The sequence below is a fragment of the Acomys russatus genome, chromosome 10 (genome assembly GCF_903995435.1).
Source record: "Acomys russatus chromosome 10, mAcoRus1.1, whole genome shotgun sequence".
Taxonomy (NCBI): domain Eukaryota; kingdom Metazoa; phylum Chordata; class Mammalia; order Rodentia; family Muridae; genus Acomys; species Acomys russatus.
The window spans coordinates 1,479,170-1,504,256 of record NC_067146.1 but is presented as its reverse complement, the minus strand read 5'-3'; the positions used below and the strand labels follow the sequence as shown (position 1 = coordinate 1,504,256).

The following is a 25,087-nucleotide window of genomic DNA, read 5'->3' as shown; positions in this document are numbered from 1 at the left end:
GGCCAACACTGAAGATGTTGGTGCTTCTGTTACTTCTGGGGCCTGGTATGCGCCTTGCTATATCTTGGAGGTTGTGTGTGTGTGTGTGTGTGTGTGTGTGTGTGTGTGTGTGTGTGTGTGTGTGTGTGTGTGTATTAACATGAATGAGGTAGTGAACAGTGTTTGAGGATCATTTGTGATGATCAGATGAGAAGACACATCTGGGCTGCAACAAATGAATCACCATCTAGGGGAAGTGGGGGATTGTGATTCTGGGGTGTCTCAGAGGATGCTTACATAAGTACAAAGGAAGGTTTTTCGGGAGCTTAAAGAAAGATGATAGAGTAAGCCTGAGTTTTCTGGGATTATCAGCAGGCTCTATGAGCTTCTGGGGTTTCTGCGCGCTTTCATCAACTGACTTCTCTTTTGGCAGGCTGCGGGCTTGGTGCTTTTGTCTATCAATATCCCAGAAGGACTATCGGTAAAAGTGGAACTTCCACGAAGATGGAGTGTCACTCTGTGGGTGTTCAGGCAACAACTGTGGTTTGGTATCGTCAATTCCCTCAGAAGGCATTAGAGTTGATGGCAATTTCTACTGTGAGCTCTACAGTCACCTATGAACAAGATTTTACCCAGGACAAGTATCCCATCAGTCATCCGAATTTAACCTTCTCATCTCTGGCAGTTTTGAAAACTAGTCCTGAGGACAGAGGCTTATATCTCTGTGGTGCTCGTGACACAGCGCTGGACAGGAACAAGGCACCTTACTAAGAACCTTTGCAGCAGCCTTCCTTCCCCACCACACAGAAACCATGAGAGGTGTTAGGGAGTAAAAACCACAGCTCCTCTGGTTAAGATGTGTGTGTGTGTGTGTGTGTGTGAGTGAGAGAGAGAGAGAGAGAGAGAGAGAGAGAGAGAGAGAGAGAGAGAGAGACAGATAGACAGACAGACAGACAGACAGACAGACAGACAAAGACAGAGAGACAGAAGAAATGGGAAGGGAGGAGCAGAGGAGGGAGAGCCTTGGAAATGATCTCATCCATATTTGGGGTGTTACTGCTCAACACTTACGGAAAACCACTCCCAGACAGGTCAGCAGGGCAACCTGTTCTAAGCAATCTAACAAGAGGCTCTCTTTTGCCCAGTTATTCTAGACTGTGGTTAACTAATGTTGTGTGACAATTTTTTTTTCCTGGGGAAACACAACACACCAGTCTACTCACCTCACTTAAGGATCCCATGATAGACCAAAGTATGGATAACATCAATGTCCAAGTTGGTGAACCAATGAGTTTTATTGCGTTTGCTTACAGGAACATAGGTGAGGGGGTAGGTATAGGAGCAGCTGCATCACCAAAGCCTACTGGAGCACGGGTGCCAGCACACATAGCCGGCAAATCTGGAACCCACTGCACAGCCTGCAGCTAGTTCAACAGGTTGGAGAGTGTCCTTTCCAAGTGACTCTGATCTAAACATCTTCCAGACAACTTGGCTAGTTTCTGCTTCTTCCAGGCAGCTGGTCCTGTCTCAAGAGTCATCTTTGCTATCTTAGTGTGTCGAAAATTCTGAATGTAAATCAATCTCCATCATGTCTCCTCATTATCAACTTAACATAACTATTTAGACCTAAAATCATCTTAAACCCTAAACAAGTAAGCTTAATTGTAAAACTAAACTATCTGGTCTTCAACCCCATCAGAGATTTGAGAAGGAATAAAATTAATTACCTGAGTATACAGGGGATGTAGGTTAGCAGGTCTCCCTAATGAGAAGATGACAGAGACAATTTGGTACCTGAATAGTCACCCAAAACTCTGTAATGTTGGAGCATCATCTTCAGCCTTCTGGCCCAATATATCTGACAGACATATTTGTGAGGCAGGAACTATTGAGAACTTGCTTACCCTGTCTTGGAAGAGTTGGCTGTCTACTCTGCGTGCATGCAAGCTTGCCCCCTTTTAGAGAGAATTCTGTTTGGTAGAAATGAGGACATTTTTCCCAGGGACTGGTTTGCCACATTTGAAGACATTTCCATAAGGAGGTTCTTTGATGCTTATCGTCTTCTTTGAGGTATTCTTCAAGGCTGCCAAATACCAATAGCCAAGACACTAAGATTGAAACATTTATATAATTCCTAATTGTTTCATGGTTCTTCTTGATGTGGCTTATTGTATATATGTGTAATGATATAAATGTATGTATAAAAAATAAAAATAATAATAAAAAGGTACGTGGATGACAGAAAAATAAATAAATAAATAAATACATAAATATAAAAATAAATACTGGCAATGATGCAGGGACCTTGAACATCATTATTGGTGGGAATATAATCACTTTGAAAGCATTGTGGGAAACAGCACACAGGTTCTACAGAAAGTTAAAAACAGAATTGCCAGGTGATCCAGAAAATCGTTAAAATAATAAATTTTGTATTGTGCAGTTTTTATTTTCTGTTTTTTTGGAAATAACATTAAAACTTTTTTTATGAAAAAAAAAAGAGTCTTCTTTGTAGCTCCTCTCTTCTTTGCCATTCAGCTGTTTTCATCTGGGGAGGTGAGCTGGGGTGAGCTCTCAGCTTCTATTGCTTACTCTGATAGGGGGTGCTAGAAAATCTGGTCAGTTCCAGGAACTTCCTGAAGCTATTTTGAATTGTTTACATTCTTGTTTAAGGAACATCCTGTAGGATGGACTATTTTAATATAGGAGGAAACTGTTGTATACAGTTGCCAATTAAATTAACCATCACATATTCCTTGACCTTGACCAAAGTGTGGCTTAACAAAATAGAATGCTGTGTTAGTTAGCTCTGTCACTGCCATGGCCTAAAACCTGAGAAACGTAACTTAAGGAGTAAAGGTTTTATTTCACTAATAGTTGCAGAATATAGTCTGTCCTGTCTATGAATAAATGGAGGCCAGAGTTCAAGGAAGAATGTAACATTTCAGCCTCCTCTTAGGAGGAATGGGGAATGCTAACACCAGATAACATTCTCAGTTTTATTCAGTTGAATAAAAGACCTCAGTTCACATCATGGCGCCACTCACATTCCTGGTGAGTTATCCTTCCTTCGCCAAACCTTTCTGGACACTTCCTCAAAGACACTCCCAGGGATACATATCCACAGTGGTTCTAAATCCACTAACAGTGAAAAGAAAGCATCCCATCCCACTGTTGGTCTCGTTGGTATGCAAAGACATCGCTTTCAACCATTAACCTTTCCCCCCTTGGCTAGCAAAGTCTCATTTTCATCTCACAATTTCAACTCACACTCCTACCTTAGGAGTCCCCTAAACCTTACCTGCTCAAACATGGCTCAAAACCCAATGCTTAACACCTCTTTTCAGACTCCAGGAAATCTTTTTAATTGTGAACTAAAACAAACCTTCCTTTCCTCAAGTTGTTTTTGTCACAGCAATGAGAGAAAAGCAACTAACATGGATGAGTACTGTCAAACAGAAAAATTTCACAGATCACATTTCTTAAATATTTTATTGGAATAGACAGCAATTTGAAACTAATGTAAGGACAAACTGCACATGGTTTGGATACTACCAAGGGTATATCATGTGCATGCGAAGTGTACTGTGGGAAAACATTACAGAGCCACTCCCCCAACCAAAACAAAAAGATTGACTATTTAGGGTATGCTTGTCAGTTTTGGACTTGTTAAGTACCTGTTAAGCTGAAGCCTTTGAGGGAGTTTCTTTGTTTATGACCAGTCACATTGATTCGTGGTTGGATTTGTTTCTCTAAGAACTCAGTGTTCAAACCATTCATGTCTAATCGTTTCTCAAGTGTTTTGTGAACAGGCAAATTCTGCAGTGAGCACGGGGCGACGCTACATTTACACACTGACTATTTTGCTGCGGCTTCTTAGGTTACCCTCCTAGATTCAGTCATTTTGGATTGTGTTGCTAGCCCTGAAACTAAGAACCCATGTCACAGTTGCTTCAGCTTCCGCTCTCCCAGTTGTTTTTGCCTGCGGAACAGAACTAGGGGCGAGAACTCAGTGTTCCACTATGAACACCACCAATGGCATGAATGGTTAGAAAAATTAAGTCTGAAATATGGTGAGAACATGGTAACAGGGCTCCTTCCTGGAGTCATTTATTTCCCTTCCATGCACTGAACTGAAGGACATTTGTGTCCACTACCACACACACCCACCGCACTCACATCTGCTGCCTACTCCAGCTGGCTACTGGAGACACAGTCTGCTGCACATGTGTGTTGGTTTTGGGGAGTATGGCAATAACATTGAACACAGTTCAAAAGCATGCCCTTGTCTTTTCTGAAAGAGGCTCATAGAAATAGCCTTAATAACATGTTCCACTAATGAGCAAGGTTTTTTTTTTTTAATGCAATACTTTCCATACTTTGATTCTGTATTCTGATTATGTTGTACTTAAAATGAAGTTCACTTTAAGATATACTCTTAACTACTCCCAAGAAAACATATATATGTGTGTGCATATGCACACACGCACACAATACACACACACACACACACACACACAGACAGAGAGAGAGAGAGAGAGAGAGAGAGAGAGAGAGAGAGAGAGAGAGAGAGAGAGAGAGAGGAAACACTGGGCTATCTTGTAATGGAGATGCTATAGGGGCATTTCAAAATACGCTATATCCTCTAAGCCCTTTGCTTCTGTCCTGATTTGCTTTCTGTTACTGTTTGGCTGACATAGAGTCCATCCTTGAAGAAAGTCGGGGCAAGATTTCATGCAGGAACCTAGAGGCAGAAACCACACAGGAATGCTGCATACTGGCTTGCTCAGTTTGTTTTTGTAAACAATCCACAACCACCTGCTCATGAATAGTACCACCCTCCAATACCAGTTTTGAATTGCCTTATATACATGTCCACATTCATAGGTCATTCTGATGTAGGCAATTCCTCAGTTGAGTGTTTTTCCCTTTGGGTAACAGTACTTTGTATCAAGTTCAGAAAAGCTAATTAGATTAGGGTTGGGCATGATTAACATACACTTATTCTGAGCTTCTATTTCTTATACAATACCTTACCGATGCTTATGAGACTAGCTGGCATTGCTACCCAATGGAACACAGAGATATTATGTAGTTGTCACTCAATTGCTATAGTACACAAATCCCGGGTATCTAAGACTTCTCATTGGATTAGGTACTTCACAGTTTGTAACCATAGTTTTAGAACATTGAAAGCATTCTATTTTGATCAACTAAAATAAATTTCAAATATTGATGACTATTTAGTGCCCTTTTATCATTAATGTACTATCTTGTTTCATTTTAAAGTTCAGTTAAGAATCCTTTGGGGTTTTTTTTCTACAAAAGTTAATTTATTGCAGATAACCCTGGGACACCCAAAGTGCTTCATATTGTATGTGTATGTCTTACTTTACTTTTAAGAAAAAATACGATAAAAATTTTAAAGATTGTTACTGAGTATTTTACATAATATGAGCCAAATATATTAAGTGGGAGTGGGGATAATGGAAGTTAAAAAACATTTAAGAAAGATGGAAGAGCCATTGAAAACATGTTTTCCGGGGAAGAAATTGTCATAATTAATGACTAGAAAGAGGCTAGTGATGAAGCTGACTCCAAGGTTTTTAAAATGTTTAGGAAATGAATCTTTAAAAACTTGACAATTGATTAGGCACGAGTAACAATGTACAGGAGGTTTGGAAATGGCCATTGCAGCCAGCTGGATTAGGATGATTATGGAAAGAAGACCTGGGTTTAAGCTAAGATTCAGGGAGCTCTAATCCTGCGGATATGCTGAAGTCATGCCAGTGTACCCATCAAGTCTCAGAAAATGAATAGTAGGAAAGGCACATATTTGGGGTACTTAGTATATTTGGAAAAAGGGTGTACAAAAGATCTCTATAGACAGTGTGTACTATACTCCAAGAAAGCAGAGAACTCAGAGAATGTATCTGCACATTCACCGTGCCTAGACAAAGTTTAATAAAGCAAATAAGTAATAAAGTGTATGTCAATAATAGATTAACGACTGTGCGGTGCTGTAATTGATTTCTAGTAACAGTTTGACGGACTATGCAAAGATCATCCCACTAAATACTGTGTTCTTTATAGTTTCTCTATCCCTTCTGTCTCTCACATAGGATGAATAAAATGAACATATATAGATGAATTTGCGCTTCAGAACACTAGGGGGCAGTGTGGGATTCTCTTGAAATACTCTGTTCAGCTTACAGAACAGACACAAAACCTCAATTGGAAAGATTTATCAGACTGTGTGGACGCTCCAGGAGAGATGGTTTTAAAAGAACAATTTGAGATATCCGAGAAGCTAGTTGAATAAGATATTAGATTTTGCAGTCCTCGGACCATCTGCCGTACACGTGAAACCTGAAAATAATTGTTCTAGTCATACATAATCAATACCAATGACCTCTTTTATTAAACATTGTACTGATTTTGAAGTTAGTGGAACAAAAGTAATGGTGACCATGAGAAAGGTGGCAAAGGAGAGTAATTCCTGGGAGATGAAGTTTACAGAGACACAAAAGACATCCACTGGACCATTGCACCACCAGCAGCAAACAGCCGTAGGCTTACTGATTATGACATGGACATAAAAAAAGAAAAAATAGTTTTATTTACTGATTCTTGGAGATCATGACCAGCATTAATACACAATAGAAAACAGTTAAAAGAAAACATTTCTTAAACATATGTAAATAAAGATGACTTAGGAACATACATCAATTAATGAAAAAAGTGTCAGGGAAGAGTATATGGGAAAGTTTAGAGGGAGAAAAGCGTATGAGGAAATGCTGTAACTCTATCACAATCTCAATTTTTTAAAGTAATTAAAAGTAGTAACTAAATACAAAATTCAAAACAGTCAGGGACAAATACACAAGTAGATAAGCAAGATTTTAAAGTGATACATTAGATTACAGAGGAATGCATTTCAGAAGTCTGAGATAAGTGAAAACATACATTATACTCACAAATAAATGAGTTCGGCAGTGAGCGTAGCCACTCTCAGCCATATCATTTAAGTGTTCAGAACAACACTAATGGCAAACTCAGAGGAACATTTTTGTAAAAATTGGAAAAGCTTACAATTTAAGGGAAAAAGTAGAGAGTATGGGTTAGATAATACCAGAAAGCTGTAAGTCAAAGTAATTTACCCTATGGCTATGAAGTTATTTCACAATATATGAAAAATAGAAATAATAGTAAAATAACAAAATATACATTTATAGATGAATTTAATATATGATAGAAAATTACTGCAGATAAAGAAGGAGATGTTTTAATGTATGAGAGATGATAAGTTTAAGCCTTTCTTCATAGGGATAAAACAAAATAAATTACAAATGGATCAAGTGTTTAAATGTGAACTCAAAATGTTAAGTGCCATGGGAGGCAATGTAGTAGATAGTCATGAAGTTGATTTAGAGACTCCTTTGTAAATAATACAAGCTTGTGTATACAGCAAACGGTAGTAATTCTACTAAACTAATAAGTGTAACAAAAATCATTTTAAAGAGAATCTAAGTACAAATGATCAATTGGAGAGAATAGCAAGATAGACAGCCAAAAAAGGGAGAAGTACTAAAGAGATTAAGAATATCATAGGTAAATAGTAGTTAATCAGCCAATAACTAACATGGGCAAAGACCATTGCAGGGAGACACAAGTAGCCAATGAATATAAAAGATATTCGATCTCTTTGTAAGACACGAATATAAATTAAAAAGTTACATTTTACCATGAGGCACAGCTTTAGTTTAATAGAAAATTTAGAGAACTCGTGAACATTGATTATAACCGTGGATTAAACTATTGGTAGAACCATTTGGGTTAATCATTTAATTAAGGATTTTGTCATCCTGTGTAAAGGGAATGTGGCTTTGTGTACACGCCCGAGGTCAGAGAAAATCTTACTACATGTACAGCCCAGACATGTGTACAAGACTGTGATAAAAAGCATGAAGAGTGGGGAAATGGACTCCAGGAATTAAGTACAATGAAATGCTAAGTATGGATGGGAACGAATTGTCTACAATTGTTCATGTCAACATGAACCTGAATAGAAAATAACATTCTAGAAGCTATAAATAGGATAACTTTTCTTAGATAAGTTTAAATGACAAAAAGTCTGCATGGGATAATTTAATATTCATATATAAATCTTAAGTGCTATAGTGAGTACAAATAGATGACAAGTGTAAAATTCAGCGATTTAGCTTTCTGCCCATTACCAGAGTATGACAAAATCTAAGAGCAGTACAAACTCAAAACTTCTCAGCCATAACCCGTCTCTTCAGATCATTGATTAAGTCAAGGTCATTTCTTTATATTAGTGTTCTAACTGCACCACCTATTTGTCTAAATAATTTTTTAAGTTTCAATATTTAAATCCCTAAAGTAGCTGCTAATGGCAGTGTGCATGTGGCAAACACCATGGTGCGTATCCAGGAACTATTCAGACTGATTTTCTACAATGAAATGCAGAAAGCAAATCAAGTTTAAAAATCGCATAAGTAAATAAATAAATAAATAATATGCGAACAATTTTATTTAAAAAAAAAAAAGCAAGCAAAATAGTAAGTTACGGAAGAAGAAAAAAGCAGGCTGAAATTCAGGTCATCTAAGACTCGGCTTCCTCATCCTATCTCACATCCCGCACAGCGTCTCTGCCTCACGTAGCTAACAACTGTGTAGTCCATGGGAGGAGTGATTACGTCATGAGAAGACTGCCTAAGGGCATTGAAGAAACCTTGAGAGAAGGTTCTCTGTGAGTCAGCCATGCACTCCAGACTTCTCTTCTGTGTGTCCCTTTTACTCTGGACTGTTAGTAAGTCTGTTTCGAGTGGGTTGTGATCCAGTTTCAGCAGGTTCTTTTACATCTCTGCCAATAGACTCTCTTCTGGAGTTATCTTCACCTTCTATTTCCTTCCTCCACAGGCTCCGTGGACACTGGGGTCATCCAGAGTCCTAGACATCTGGTCAAAGGAAAGGAACAGAAAGCCAGAATGGAGTGCACCCCCGAAAAAGGACATAGTTATGTTTACTGGTATTACAAGAAGCTGGGAGAAGAACTCAAGTTTTTGGTTTACTTTCAGAATGAAGACATCTTAGACAAAACAGATATGATTGACAAAAATATTTCAGCTAAATGTCCCAGTAAGAGTCCATGTACTATAGAGATCCAGTCGAGTGAGCCCACAAATTCAGCTGTGTACTTCTGTGCTAGTAGTCAATCCACAGTGCTGACTGTTGGCTTTTCTTAGAACACAAACTCACTGTGGACCCAGCTCAGGAAATATGTGGTACATTAGCTTGTTGAAAGTTAACAGAAACACAATGTGTAACAGTATAGTCAGAAGGAAAATCTGTAAATGATGGGTCTAGGTGGAAGGAAGGGAGGAAGGAAATAGTGATTGGGAGAGAAGTACAAGGAGAGGGTAAATAGGCTCAGTTTCCTGAATGTGCTGAATATAAGCAAGATTAACCAAGTTTCATCTCTCTCTCTCTCTCTCCCTCTCTCTCTCTGTCTCCACACATATATACATATATATATATATATATATATATATATATATATTATACAGACATAGATAGATAGATGATAGAGATACAGATGTTCCCCAGCATTTCTTTGTTGATGCCTTTGATATTCAAAGAAGAGTATCAATTTGCAGTTTTCACTATGTAGGTGTTCTGCATATTTTATTATTTTGCATACATTTTGCTTTATTGATACAGAATCTCATCATTTGGGTTATTTGGGCTTGAATTCTCAATCACTCAATCTTAACTTCCTGAGTTCTGGGATTACAAACATCAGCTAGTGCATCCAAACTTGCTTTAATAAACGTATGAATTATTTTATAATATCAATCATAAACTTATTTAGTAAATCATTTCTTCAAATAATTGACATCAGATTAAATCAGTATAGTCTTTACTCTTCTCAATGCATACCTCCCCCTCAGTATATTATATAAAAATATTCCAAGTTATAGAGTTGTGAATATGATCTAAATATGTTAAATGCCTCTGTGAACTACCAAAATAAAAGCCATAATTACATACAATAGATATACAATAAAGCAAGCACTTTCTACAATATCAGTGATTGCATGCAAAGATATCTGAGCTCCTGATACCTGCTGCTTTTCACATGAATCAACTATTAGTGACACATACTATTGCAAAGGACAGTGTCTAATAAACTGGGACAGAGGGGAAGACATCTTATTGGGACTCTAGATGAGAGAAGCATGGGCGAATAGCAAAGTAGAAGGATCCAGAGGATCCTAGAAACCTACAAGAAGAACATTATGATAGGCAGATTTGGGCCCAGGGGTCCTGCTCAAGCCATGGCACCAGCCAAGGACAATACAGGCCGTAAACTTCAAATCGCTACCCAGATCTAGCCAATGGTCAGAACATTCTCCACAGTTGAGTGGAAAGTGGGGTCTGACTTTCACACGTACTCTGGTGCCTCATATTTGACCATGTCCCCTGGAGGGGGAGACCTGGTGGCACTCAGAGGAAGGATAGCAGGCTACCAAGAAGAGACTTGATACCCTATGAGCAGATTATGGGATTTCTAAGCACAAAGTTCAATTTTTCATTTTTGAGTTATGTGCTATCATATCCCAGGCCAGGAATGCTCTTCAGGAATCACATATAGAAGAGGAGGAGGAGGAGGAGGAGGAGGAGGAGGAGGAGGAGGAAGAGGAGGAGGAGGAGGGTGATGATGATGGCAAGGCAATGACAAATATGGCGGACAGCAAATATACAGTGTAGAAGGATCGATTATGGAAATTTTCTTTATGTTCCTAAGACCAGGATACAGTTTTGGTAAATGTTTGTTTTATTTTAAGTCTAAATATTAATACAAAGAACCAGATACTGTTACAGTTGGACAACACTAGGAATTTTACATGTGCACAATGGGTTTTGGAGGGTATGCGAGCTTTCTAACCTTTTCCATGCATGGTTTCTCATGTGAATCATATTCTTTCCTAAGGAGAAAATTTCTAATCCATAGTCTCAGGGCCTCTAATAGTGGCACAGATAAAATTTAGAAAGCACACGGATTTGAAAAGAAAGTACATCTTTATTTTCACTTATTTCTAGCTGAAATATATCATTTCCCTTCAGAATAAAAGTAATGAATAAAAATATAACAGTTTTTCATTTTATCTGTGACAAATGTGATAATGTAACTCACGTTCATTTCCATTCGCATAGAAGTAGCACATGTTGCAGGTATTTGAAAGTTAATTTCTTTTTCATATTGCATCACATAGTGTAAGTACCATTTGCCTTCATGACTGTTTCAGATCAATGGAGCATAATGCTTTATTCACTTTACTTGGAAGCTGTCTATACATTGATACATCATAAAATTTAATGTGTTATCTGCATTTGAAAACAGTTAGTTTCATTTGTAATATTATGAATTTCACTTTATAGCTTTAAATGTTATTCTTACAGGGGGTCCTTTGGCTCTTATAAGGGATGAGGCGTCCACTTTATTGGCGTGACTGAAAGGCTAACGCAAGACGTAGACACTGGAAGGGACCATGTAGCTCTTCTTTGAAGATGAATCCCCATTCCTTCTCTTTCTTTCTCTCCTTCTCCTCCCACCCCTCCTTCCTCCCCATTTTCTTTTCCTTGTAACCATGGCATCTCTGAACTCTCTCCTTTTTCCAGAAGTTGTCACAAGTAACTATGAAGCCATTGTGTTCTAACCAGGGGTCATTATGAAAGCAGTGTACCTTGTATTACAGATGGTCATGGATGAAATAAAAAATAACATTTGTTTAGCAGATTAGCAATGTTAGTTCATAAATTATTAGCATCCTTTCCATTTATCTAAGATTTTTTTTAAAAGAACCTATTTATTCAATAAATTTCCACTTGTTCAAATTCACTGCTGGGAAATATTTTCATTAGTAGGTAAAATCCCATATCAATACATGTCTGATTTCTCTTGGTATGGTATTAAATTCATAATGCTTTTTTATTAGAATGCTAGATCCTAAAATGAAGGATAACAAACATAAATATGATATTTGTTTTGGGCTTAGAACCGCTCTAAATTCTCTATATAATTTTGAAATAGATACTCATTATTTCATATTACAGAAGAAAAAATTAAGTCAAAAGGAGGTCAAATAATGTTAGTATAGATGCTTAGCTGAAAAATGGCGGAAATAAGTTTTGAACCTCCTCTATCTCCCAGTCCTCTGCGTTCATCTATTGAGTGAGGCATAGGACATCCTGTGGTTGCTTAGCTTTCAAGAGCATCTCTCTGTGTTCATCATATTAATTGCTTATGGTAAACACTGGACATGGATAAAAAAATTTTTTTAACAAGAAACAACAGTACATCTGAACTGTTTGTTTGTTTGTTTGTTTGTTTTTGTTTTTAGAGACAGGGTTTCTCTGTTTAGCCTTGGCTGTCCTGGACTTGCTGTGTAGACCAGGCTGGCCTTGGAACTCACAAGGATCTGCCTGGCTCTTCTCCTGAGTGTTGGGATTAAAGGAGTGCACCACCACGCCTGGCCTGAGCTGCCTCTTATGTGTGGGTTTCTTCATCTTAATAATGTTAGTGGGAATGAGAGGAGTCAATAGAGTCCGAAAGTTTCAGGTGTGTACTTTCCCAGACCTAACTGCAGCCAACACGCAAATACATAGCATTCTGAATGTGACTTTGGCCAGGAAATAAGGGACACCAACTAATCCCATTTGGTATTTTGCATTTAGAAGGGATACACACAGCTTCCTGAAGCGAAAGGAAAAGTACCAGAGACTGGATCTTCCTCCACCCTGGTCCCACTATCAGAAACACTTGTTGTGACTGATGTCACCATCAGTGACGAGTCCTACACGTTGCACTCTGCAGGACACTCACATGCATGCCAATTTCCTAGAGCCTATGATGGAGCCACAGAGAGAGACTTTTGTCATTGAAACCAGCAATTATATGATTTGCCTTTAGCGCTTTTGTCTTGTGGGAGTAGATGAGTCAACACACGGTAAATTCTTTTCCTAGGCTTGCCAGATCCCTGCTTCATACCTTCTTCTCCTAACAGCACCACAAAGGTTCCTTCTGAGGCCAGGCCTCAGTCCCTGTCTCTTTTGACCACAGGATTGGTGGACACCACAATCTTTCAGACATTATTCCTATCCAGCAGAATGTGACAGGATTGACTCTGGGGTTTCAGCCACACTGTATACAATGTCTTGTGCTGGTATGAACAGGCCCGAGAAGAAGGACTAAAAGGGCTTATTGTTGCACACATGAAAAGGATGCTCAGATGGCAGATGTGAGGCTAGTGTCTTTCTCAAAGAGAAGGGCCTTTCCCCTTTTACCATTAAGTTGATCAGCACCAACCAAATAGCTTTGTACCTCTGTTCTGGTGGTGTTGCACAGTATCACAGGCCAAGCCCCTCTGTGCATCATTCTCCAGGGCCTCCTCTCCTACCATACCCTCACATGCTTTATTCCTTATACTAGCTACTATCCACTCCTCTCCCTGCTGAGTTGTCATAAACTGCTCATGAGAGCTGTACCACAAGCTATGCTTTTATTCTCGACAATTTACACTGTCATGCTACTTTTTTAAACACTGAGGGTTAGTTGAATAGTAAAAGGTTAATCCAGACAGCTAATAGTCCAGTGAATCCATAATTATAGCAGAATTTAGCAGGACTAAGTGTAACATAGTAGTAAATAAGACTCTACCTGGACTTCCTTGGGAGGTTAGGGGCATACACCTATTTTGTTTGTTTGTTTGTTTGTTTGGGTTGTCTCAGAAGAAGCGAAAAGGAGGCCATATCTGAACTTTACCAAATTAAGCTGGTCTTGATCAGGATATGATGAACAAGAGAGACTCATTTCTGCAAAAGCCTGTAGAAGAAAGGATCATTTGGGATGCAATTATCAAAGAGAAAGTTGGCATGCTTTGTCCAGGGGGACAAGCTTGAGAAAGTAGACTGATTTTTTTTTAAAGTCAAGTTCCTGGTTCTGTGGACATGAGTGTAGATTTTCCTGTAGGCCTTACTCAACAGACACAGGCTATTAACACAATTATTTTTGGATTTTTCTTTTGTAACATTGGTTCTATATAAGAACCACAGTTTAAAATGAAATAAGATCTTGTCAACAACAGTGATTCTCATTTGGGATAAAAGGTTCTCAATAGTGTAAGGTTCTCTGCTGGGTGAAAACTTGAAGTAAGCTGTTATGTATCTCATTGTGAAATGAAGATGCAGTATAGCTAAAATATGGTTTAAATTCATCAAACTCAGTCTATAAGGAAAGCAATTATGGGTTTAGAAATTTCATCAAGAATATAAATATAGACAGCAGAGAAAAAAATCCTTGGAAATGCAAATTATAATTTTTTGGTAATTTAGGAAAATTAAAGTAATCCAAGGGCTGGGAGTCAGACTTTTCAATTGAAATTTCTATAGGCTATATTCAGAAAGACATGAGCTATAGCACTCATGTACATACACAGACACAGACATATATACACACACTCACACATACACACACGACACTCTCACACATTCACACACACTCACACACACAAACACACACACATACACACACAAATGCACACACACACACAAAAGACACTCTCACAAATGCATACTCACACACACATTCACACACACTCGCTCACACACACTCACTCACACACAAGACACTCTCACACACATACATACACTTACCCACACATACACTCATTCATACACAAGACAATCTTACACACATACACACACTCACACACACAAACATACACACACTCACACACATAAAACTCTCATACACATACACACATTCACACACACAAACACATACATATACACACACACAAACACACACATACACATAATCACACACACATACACACTCACATACAAGACACTCACACATGCATACACACACATACACACACACACGCACAGTAAAGATCAGTGAATGAACATGAATCAGGCTCCATATCTGATCAGACACAGTACCTGAAAGCATGGATCTGGTGAGGGGCATGTGAAGGGGATGTGATTAGAAATGTGACATCTTTCCTAACAAGTTACCTCACAGGACTCAGATACACACATTTCACATTTTAAAAAGTTGAACATATTTAAATCACCAATATTTTTAGAAAATTAAATCAAAGAAGATTAAGAATTTACATATCTCAGGAAAAATTGATTAAAAACTGGATTAATATCTTTATATGGACCACAAATGCTATCCCTGACTTATTTAACCTTTTACCCTAATTTTTGGGTGCCCTACAAAGGTACTATTTACTCACCCTAAATCAGCCTGAAGAAACCTTAAGAGAACAATGTCCCATTTCCTCTAAGGGGGGGTTTGGTTGGTTTTTGTTTACTCCCTTGGTCTATATATGCTTATTTTCATTGGGAATTGGTTATAAGTATTATTGGTCTTTTAAGAAGAGGAAACTATGTTTGACTCAGGGACATCTCTCTTTTTCTTTATCTCTCTTTTGTAGGTTAGGAGATAGGAGCTGAAAAGAAATGTTGCAAAATTTCAGGCTTAATAGGAGTCCTGTGTGGGACAGTCTGATATGCTGAGCCAATTGGCATCTGAAGCTTTCTATAATGCTGTCCTGGTTGGAAAACACGATAATCCTAAATGTCCATTGATTAGGCAGTGGATAACTACATGATGGTAATTATCATACAGAAATGAAATTAAAGTGAAAATGAACTAAAACTGAACATATGAGTGTAATAGAATTTTACATTTGAGTGAAAACTACATTGCAGAATGTCAATAGTCTAAAAACATGTAAAACCAAATAATAGTTTGTTATTTTATACTGTAAAATATGAAAGATACATAAAAAAGTCACCTGCACAGCCAGGCATCTTAGTACATGCATGCTGTTCTAGTATTCCAGAAGATGGATCCAAGCGTCAAGAGAATCAAGGTCATCCTCAGCTACACAATGAGACTGGGTTTGAGGACAGTCTGAGGTACACATGTGACACTATTCATAAAATCAAAATTGAGAAAGAGCTGCTCTCAGCACACACACACACACACACACACACACACACACACACACACACACACACACACACTTCAGTGTTAGAGGGGAATGGGGAGGTCACAAGAACTCCACAAGAAAACCAACGGAGTCAACCAACCTAGGCCCAGGAGGGCTCACAGAGACTGAACCACCAGCCAAACAGTATGCCTGGAGTGTATATAGATCACCTACACATATGTAACTGATGGGCAGCTTGGTTCATGTGGGTTCCCTAGCAACTGGAGTGGGGGTTGTCTCTGACATGGACACAGTTGACTGATTCTGGATAACTTTCCCCTAGCTGGGCTGCCTGGTCTGGCATCAGTGGAAGAGGATGATGCACTTAGTCCTCTGTAGCTTGATGTGTTGAGGCTGGTTGGTGGACCGATCCCCCTTTTCTGAGGAGGGGGGATGGGAAAGGGGAGAAGATGGTGAAAGAGAGGGGCTGGGAAGAGAATAGGGAAGGGGCTGCGATCGGGATTTAAAGCAAATAAATAAATTAATGAGGAAAAAAAACCTTTAATGTAATTAGAAAACAGAGAACGTGGATGCAGGAAAAGAAACAAGAGCTCTAAAAATTGTGGTAACTGTTTCCTAACAGAAATTAATTAATTGAATATTCACCCAATTAGTGTATTGTCAAGCTTTGATCATATTTTCAATATCAGTTTATAAGGTGAAAGGAACTTTTAATTAAATGATAAAGAAAAAACACACAGAAATAAGTACTTCAGCTTGTTAACCGATTCCCCTAGAATGAGAATAGGAAAGAGGGAGAAAAAGTAAAGACAAAAAATTCACAAAAAAGATGCTACAACTTTAAAAAACAGTAAAAACTCAGACACTGAAAAGTGATTAAATACCATTTAGTAAAAAGGTAATGTGTCTCAGTATATATACATACATATGAAATTAAGCATGGTTTTACACACGAATGCTATTGAAAGGGACTGAGAAGAACTTTAGAGAGTCTCACTAATGCATGAACAGCCTGTTTTTTGTCTAGTAGTCGTAAGATGCTTATTTTACTTTTGTCTATCTAAAATATGTATGTGTTGTTTCCATTAGTAAAAGAAAACCAAATTTGTTTACTGTGCCAAAAATTTCCTTCTATACTGTGAAATGTGTCAGCAGCTTCATGTGTGTTGACATGATGACTTATGAATCTGAAAGGGGATCATGTGACAGGAAGTCTCAGTCTGATGCTAGTCAGTGCAACCATGAACAGGAGGCTTCTCTGCTGTGTAACTCTTTGTCTCCTGGGAGCAGGTCTGTCCTGGTTTTGGGATTCTTCTTGACAGTAGTAGCTCCAAGCTTTCCTTATGTCTTCCTTGGGCCAGTTGGATTTTTTCATACTTTCTGTTTTCTTACCTTCTAGGCTTTTTGCATGGCCAAGTTATCCAGGCTCCTCGGCATCTGTTCAAGCTGATAGGACAGAAAGCAAAGATGACCTGTATCCCTGAAAAGGGGCACACTTTTGTTTATTGGTACCAACAGAAGCAGAACAAAGAGTTAAAGTTTTTGATTTATTTTCAAAGTCAAGAACCTCGTGACAGCATAGACTTGGTCAAGGAACGATTCTCAGCTGAGTGTCCCTTGAACTCACCCTGCAGCCTGGAAATCCAGTCCTCTGAAGCAGGAGACTCCGCACTGTACCTCTGTGCCAGCAGTCTGTCCACAGCGCTGTAATGTGCAATGTCTTTAGTGCACAAACCCTTCATGGAGCCAAATCAGGAAGGAAACAGGCGGTGGGTAGGAAGGAAGGAACAGCAATTAACTGGAGCCAGTGTAAACCACAGCAGATTTTTACACACGTCTAGAAAATGCTTAAAAGGGGAGTGACAGGCTGACAGTTCAGAAAGACTGTGGCGCCAGAACTTGGAAGAATTATCTTCACACGGTGCTTTTTTCTCATCTTTTCTCTGCTTTATGTGTTTCTGTTTATTTCTTCTACCTACTTCTTTCCATGTGGTACCCATGGTGACGATAAGGTGGTCACCAAAGACCTCAAATTCACTTTCAGCATTCTATCTTGCTGAGGAAGAATAACCTGGATCTTTCAGAGCCTGAATTTACCAATCTCAAAAGAATGGATTTATGATGATCGAGCTTGCATGTATATATTTTAAGTTTTATAAATGTTATTTTATTTTGTATGCTATGTATTTTACTCTGCCCCAAAGCTCAAGGTGAGCAAAACACTCCATGTTTCTGTGAGACCTTCACACATGCAAATCTTCCAGAAAAAATATTTCAAGTTTTCTGTGAGGACTAAATGCTTATAGAATTTCCTGTGCTGTCATCATCAATATACATTATATATCCAGAAGTGTGACTATTGAGAAATAAAGGATTATATTTATATATCTTCAGATTATGAGAGGACTCTTGAGACTCATTGTTGGTTCCATTCTTAATGTAGACGTTCAAAACCTTTCCCCCAATCCTCATATCTCTCTATGATATTTCCTACTGACTCATGATGACCAGATAGGTAGGGCCAAACAATCTCTCTCTCTCTCTCTCTCTCTCTCTCTCTCTCTCTCTCTCTCTATATATATATATATATATATATATATATATATATATGTGTGTGTGTGTGTGTGTGTGTGTGTGTGTGTGTGTGTGTGTCCTCCTTCCATTGCCAGTTTTATCATAAAATAGAAGAGGATTATTTCAGAAACATTAAATCAATACATCAATAGAAAATGGTGAAGGGAAGAAAGAAGAGAAGAAGAAAGGTGCTATGGTAGCTAGGGCCTGGAATTCAAACAAGCAAGAAGCAGGAAAAGTATGAAGCCAGTTATATACTATAATGTAAGTTACATAATATGTTGATACAAGCAGGGAGAATTAAAGCATGAGGCCAGCTATAGACTATACTGGAAGTTTTATAATATCTTGATATAAGATTGTGGAGATAAAGATGAGAGGAGAGAGAATGAGAGAGGGAGAGGTGAATTAAGAGAATCAGCATCACCCAAAAGTAAGATATTATATTAATTTGGACATTCTATTTATTGTTTGAATTCTCAAAATATACATGTGAGCTTATAATAATTAAAAATACAAAGTTGTTCTGAATGAATGAAATATGAATAAGTTTATAATTTACTTATATATTACTTTTCTATTTATTTATTTGGTTTTCTTGAGACACTGTTTCTCTGTGTAGCCCTGCCTGTCCTGGATTTGCTTTATAAACCACTCTGCCCCTTGAGTGATGGAATTACAGGCATGCCCCTCCACCACCTGGCTAGCAAATTTTATATAATGTGCGTAAGGAAAGCCTTTCTTTCTGTCACCATAAGTTGCTTTGTTCGTACATGAAACAGTAACATAACAGTTGTATCTGCAGAGGGATCACTTCCCAGGGCGGCCGCCCATGAAGCCTGCAAATACAGCACTGTTTAGTGGCTTCACGTGACTATTCGTCTGTCTAGCTCTTGCTTTTCTCTCTCAGCCCACGTTCCTTCTCATTGATCCAGTCTTCATGAGGAGAATAAGACAGTCACCAAAGATAAAAATCCTCTTGGAATCATTATAATGGGGATGATTAAACATTAACATAGTTCTTTGTGAGCTTAGCTTTAAAAATCTCAAGACAAAATGGATTTGTAGAGACCCTGTCACAGAAAACCCATTGTAGACACATATGTATCTATTTTTATACCACATAACAGCTATTTCATTAATGATACAATCTGACACGTAGACTCCCCTCCTCCCTAAGCTGAAAATGAGTGAATCACCCATTTTTCAATGCACATATCCTACCTGGATTTTTCCTTACAGCTACACAGTACTCCCTTCATATCCACCTATTCTAGAAAATAAACCAATTTTCTTCCAGCTCACTGACAGTATTGAAACCCTTGGTCTAAACATGTCATAAACTTTTCTAATTTCCCATATCACTGTACGGTCAGAAACATGAGGGTTGAGACATAGACTATTACATATATGACTCACTTTACATGTCTTAAAATGTACACTTTATCTGCACACACATGGCGGAGCAGAGCATTTCTTCCATGTCCTCATATCTGCTCCTGAAATGATTCAGTAGCTAAACAGAGGCCATCTAGAGGGTGACCGTAGGTTCAGTAGACTCCACAATCTTATACTTTCTCAGATCTGTTTTATGATAAAGATGCAGACGATAATTTAAGAATAAATAAATAAAATAAATAATTCAACAGGAAAGTGAAAAGGGGAGAGACAGAAATATATTGATGTATACAGAAGATGGGGTGCACTGTTGTGGTGGCTCAAGGCTATAATTGATGGGCTACATCGCATATTTTGACAGAGAGAGAAGGAAAGAAAGAGAAAACTCTAAAATAGCATTAAATTATAAAGAGTTAATGGATTAAAAGTATAAGCATTATCTGACAGTAACATGATACTCTAATGTGATGTTCCATTTATTTTATAACTTCTTAAATTTAGATGTACTGTTGTTACAGTTGCAAATTTATTTTAAATGATTAAAATTTTAACACATTGTATTCGTTCACTATAGTAAAGTTTCTCTGATACTGTGACTTGCTTTGCTGGTAACATGAAGCAAACATATGAGGACTCAGTCTACGAAGGGATGATGTCACAGGGAGGTTACTGATGAAGCATGTAAACTCACATCCTTTGGTGCTCCAGTGTGGCCATGGGTGCACGACTCATCTGCTGGGTAGCGCTTTGCCTTCTCGGGCCAGGTGAGACCTAAGCTCCCAAGATAGATTCTTGTTTTGAGTTTACCAGTGACAGACCGAAATAATTTTCCTTTCCAGGGTCTCTTCCGTCCTGCACTGATGTTTTCTGTTCAATTTTCATCTAGGCGTTTTTGATGCTGCAGTTATTCAAACTCCAGGACAGCTGATCAAAACGAAAGGACAAAAAGCAAAGATGAACTGTTACCCTGAAAAGGGCCACAGTGCTGTTTTCTGGTATCAACAGAAAGAGAGCAAAGAGTTAAAGTTCCTGATTTACTTTCTGAATCAAAAGCCTCTTGACCAAATAGACATGGTCAAGGAGCGATTCTCAGCTGAGTGTCCCTCAAGTTCACTCTGCAGCCTGGAAATAAAGTCTTCTGAAGCAGAGGACTCTGCGCTCTACCTCTGTGCCGGCAGCCAGTCCACAGCACTGAAATGTGCACTTCCTTCCATTCAAAAACCCTCCCTGGAGCCAATTTAAGGAGCAGATGATGCCGGGGGTTGGAAGGAAGGGAGGGAAATTAAGTGGAGCCAGTGTAAACCGCAGCAGATTTCACATGGGATGTGGAGAGGTTAGGAGAGACACTTCTAAAACAGCACACCCAGACCAAATCAGGGGTGGCTGCTTGTCATATTGCGTTTTTTCTTCCCTTCTTTTCTTTTCTTTTGTTTTGTTTTTCTGATCTTTCATTCCATGCTTTTCCTTTCATGTGATTTCATGGTGGGATGAGATGATTACCAATATCATAAGGTTAGTTGGCATCATTTTGCCACACTGACAAGTTTGGTTACTTCTGAGCCCATATTTATAATCTTAATAGAAAATGGATTTGTAATGATTTAGCCATGGTTTTCTTGGGGAACTTTCAACTCTACCCACATACGCAATATCATAAGATCACATATTAAAATGTTGTTGTTTGTATTTCCCTGTGAGCTTAAGTGGAGCAAAACACATCCTGTTTCTGTGTGCTTATCAAGTCTGTCCCTCCTAAATGAAAGAAAATATTCAAAAATCTACTTTTTCCAGAAAGGAAATAAACTATTCACAGCTTCCTCCCACCACTGAAAACACTTGTATATAACCTATCATAGGACAATTACAATAACTTCATAATATGTATGTCCTGGCCTATGAGTGTTGAAATGTGGAGTGTACTATATGTATTTTATTTTACATATATACATGTTACCAAAGGAATATTTACAATTAATATATGTTCTAGTCTCAATGTGATGCACCTAATCCTTTCTCTCATATCCTCATTTCTCCAACTGTCATTATTCAGTGATTAGACTGAGCCATTTTTCTAGCTCTGACAATAGATTCCTATATTCCATAATTTATAGCGTCCTATATTCCATAATTTCTGTGACCCTTTCCCAAGGCATCATCAGTTTTTTGATAAAAATGCAAACAAAGACTTAAGAATAAATAAATAATGTCAATACTTTAATAAGAAATAGGAATGGAAAAGATTCTGGTGCAGTAATGTATGCAGAGGAGAGAGGGGGTTGTGATTGTTCAACAATAGTGTGACTGAGAGAGAGAGAGAGAGAGAGAGAGAGAGAGAGAGAGAGAGAGAGAGAGAGAGAGAGAGAATCACTAATGTATTAAGAAAGTAGAAGGGAGACTTGTTGGAAAGAAAAGAGCTTCATTAGGAAAGGAAGGCAGCTAGTGAAGACAATGGCGAGAATATGATTAAAGTAATACATACATATACATATATATAATGGTTGTGTGTATAATGAACTTGTGAAAGAATAAAATTCAAAATATGTACTGTAAGCATTGTCTAGCAGTGGTATATTTTAATTCTCATATTCTTACAATCTCATGACTTTTGCATATGCATTGTTTTGTTAGTAAAATGCATATAAACTGTTTTGAATTAATAAAGAGTCATCGAGTTATATTAATGAAGGTGAGGAAAAGCTCTTCCTTTGATACTAAAAGCTTTCTCAGTGGTAGCACAAAACAGTACCATAAGAGTTGAGTCTACAAAGACTCACGTCACAGGACGTTTGTAGGTGAATCATGAAAACACAGCATCCTGTGCTGCCGTGCCTAGTGTGGCCATGGATGCACGGCTGCTCTGCTGTGCAATGCTTTGTCTGCTTAGGGCAGGTGAGTACTGGGTACAAAGGCAAAAACCTTGTCTTGCACTCCAAACTTAAGTTCCCAGCCTCTGCGCTTTCCAGAGTCCCCCCTGCTCTGCTCTTATTCTCTGTTTCCTCTCCTTCCAGGCTCTTCTGACGCCAAAGTAACCCAGACTCCAAGATATCTTGTCAAAGAAAAAGGACAGAAAGCAAATATGAGCTGTATCCCTGAAAAGGGGCATACTGCCTTTTACTGGTATCAACAAAACCAGAAAAAAGAACTTAAATTTTTGATTAATTTTGGAAATGAAAAAGTTATTGAACAAATAGACTTGGTCAAGAAGCGATTCTCAGCTAAATGTCCCTCAGACTCATCCTGCAGCCTCGAAATCCAGTCCTCTGAAGCAGGAGACTCTGCGCTGTACCTCTGTGCCAGCAGTCTGTCCACAGCGCTGAAATGTGCTTTCCCCTCTGTGCACAAACTTCATTGTGGACGCAACTCAGGAAGTGGGTGAGGCCGGAAACTGGAAGACAGTAAGAAATATACCAGACCTAGCAGCAACCATAGCGATTGCACACAAGGCCAGCAGGTGTTTGGAGGCACAAAAGCAACCAGCCGACATTTCTGAAACAGGCCAGGTTTGAGATAGTTGCTCTTCATGTCACATTATTCTCTTCTTTTTCTTGCCTCATCCTTGTCTGTATTTATCCACCATCAATCTGTTTTCACACAGAGCTCATGGCTGGAATACAAAAGTCACCAAAGAGCACAGCTTACCTTGGCATCCTTGTATCACATTGATGCAGTTTAGGATCAGTTTTCGAGTTTGTATTTAAGATTTAGTTTTTCTTTTCTTTTTTTAAGGCAAAAAATAATTTATGTGGGTGATAGATTTTTAAGACAATTTTGGCATGTAGCATACTAACTAGCCCTTGCATCTGAATATTTTATACATTAATGTCATTCAATATGTATAAAATGTACAATATAGATATAATCCACATCCTTGATTTCACACATTAAGAAAGACGTTTTAAAAAAGAAAAATGTAAAATTAATTTTAATTTTTAATAACAACCTCTAAATTAATGTACTTAAAACAATGCTGTAAAGCAGTCATTCAAAAGGTACTTCAGGTTTTTGAAATTCTGTGTATTTTAGACTTTATAGCATATCTCTTTGTGTGTTAATCAATCAGTACGTGTGGATGTGTGTCGGTGTATGGTGGAGGCCAGAACAGAATGGCCTCTGTCGCATCTCTGCCTTTTTCTCCTGAGACAAAGAGTCTTGTGGAAAATGGCACATTCAGAGATTTAGTTTTTCAAAAAGGTATTTGTGTGTGTGTGTGTGTGTGTGTGTGTGTGTGTGTGTGTGCAAGTGTATAAATGCATACTCTTGTTCACATTTGAGTCCAGATGCCTACGGAATACATTGAGGGGTTTAATCTTTTGGATCTTGAGTTACAGACAGTTGTGAGCCACCTACTGTGAGTGCTGAGCTTTGAATTCCTGCTCTTTCCTGGAGCCAGATGCCCTTAAGTGCTGATCATCTCTCTAGCCTCCTGAATTTGTGTTTAAATCTCTTTTTTTAATGATTAAGTATTTTATTCATGTATTAAGTTTCCACACTGAGTCCCATGTATATGCATGATTGTTATGTGTCCATGAAAAATGCTGTTTCCCAAAACGAAAACCTTTAAAGAATAATGTTAATTTCTAGATGCCTTTTTCTTTTTTAAAATTTTGTTAATTTATTCAAATTACAACTCACTTGTTATCCCATCACTTGTATCCTCCCATTCCTCCCTCCCTCCCGCTTTCACCCTATTCCCCTCTCCTAAGATTAGATCTTCCCATAGGCTAAATGCAAATGAACAAATCTTTGTAATCATCTTTGTTTAAACACAGCACTCTTCTCACAGCTTCAAGAAAAACCCCTGATCACCACAGCAAAGCATGACTCACCTGACCATTAACTGTCTTTTTCATAATTGAGCATATGTATTTATAACATTACAGAAAAAGAGAAAAACCAAAAATACAAATGGAGAGTGTAACTTGACACTTTTGAGGGCTGCTGAGATCTCAGTCTCAGCCCTGAATAGTCTACCAGGGGTCTACTTTGATCAAGGGGGTCATTGGTGGTATGATTTGGAAAGATTATATTTTTTCCTTTTTTAAACATATATATTTATATTATTACACATACATACAATAAAC

At 38.2% G+C, this 25,087-nt stretch overlaps 2 gene segments (V, D, J or C); both read left to right on the top strand.

The window, feature by feature from the left end:
- The first annotated feature begins 20,721 nt into the window (after positions 1-20,721).
- On the top strand, positions 20,722-21,248 carry LOC127194823 (T-cell receptor beta chain V region 3H.25-like). The segment is given in 2 exon segments: positions 20,722-20,770; positions 20,893-21,248. Coding segments are annotated over 2 exon segments (405 nt in total).
- A 1,592-nt stretch (positions 21,249-22,840) lies between these two features.
- LOC127194346 (probable non-functional T cell receptor beta variable 23-1) lies at positions 22,841-23,401 on the top strand. The segment is given in 2 exon segments: positions 22,841-22,895; positions 23,015-23,401. Coding segments are annotated over 2 exon segments (417 nt in total).
- The last annotated feature ends 1,686 nt before the right edge of the window (positions 23,402-25,087 follow it).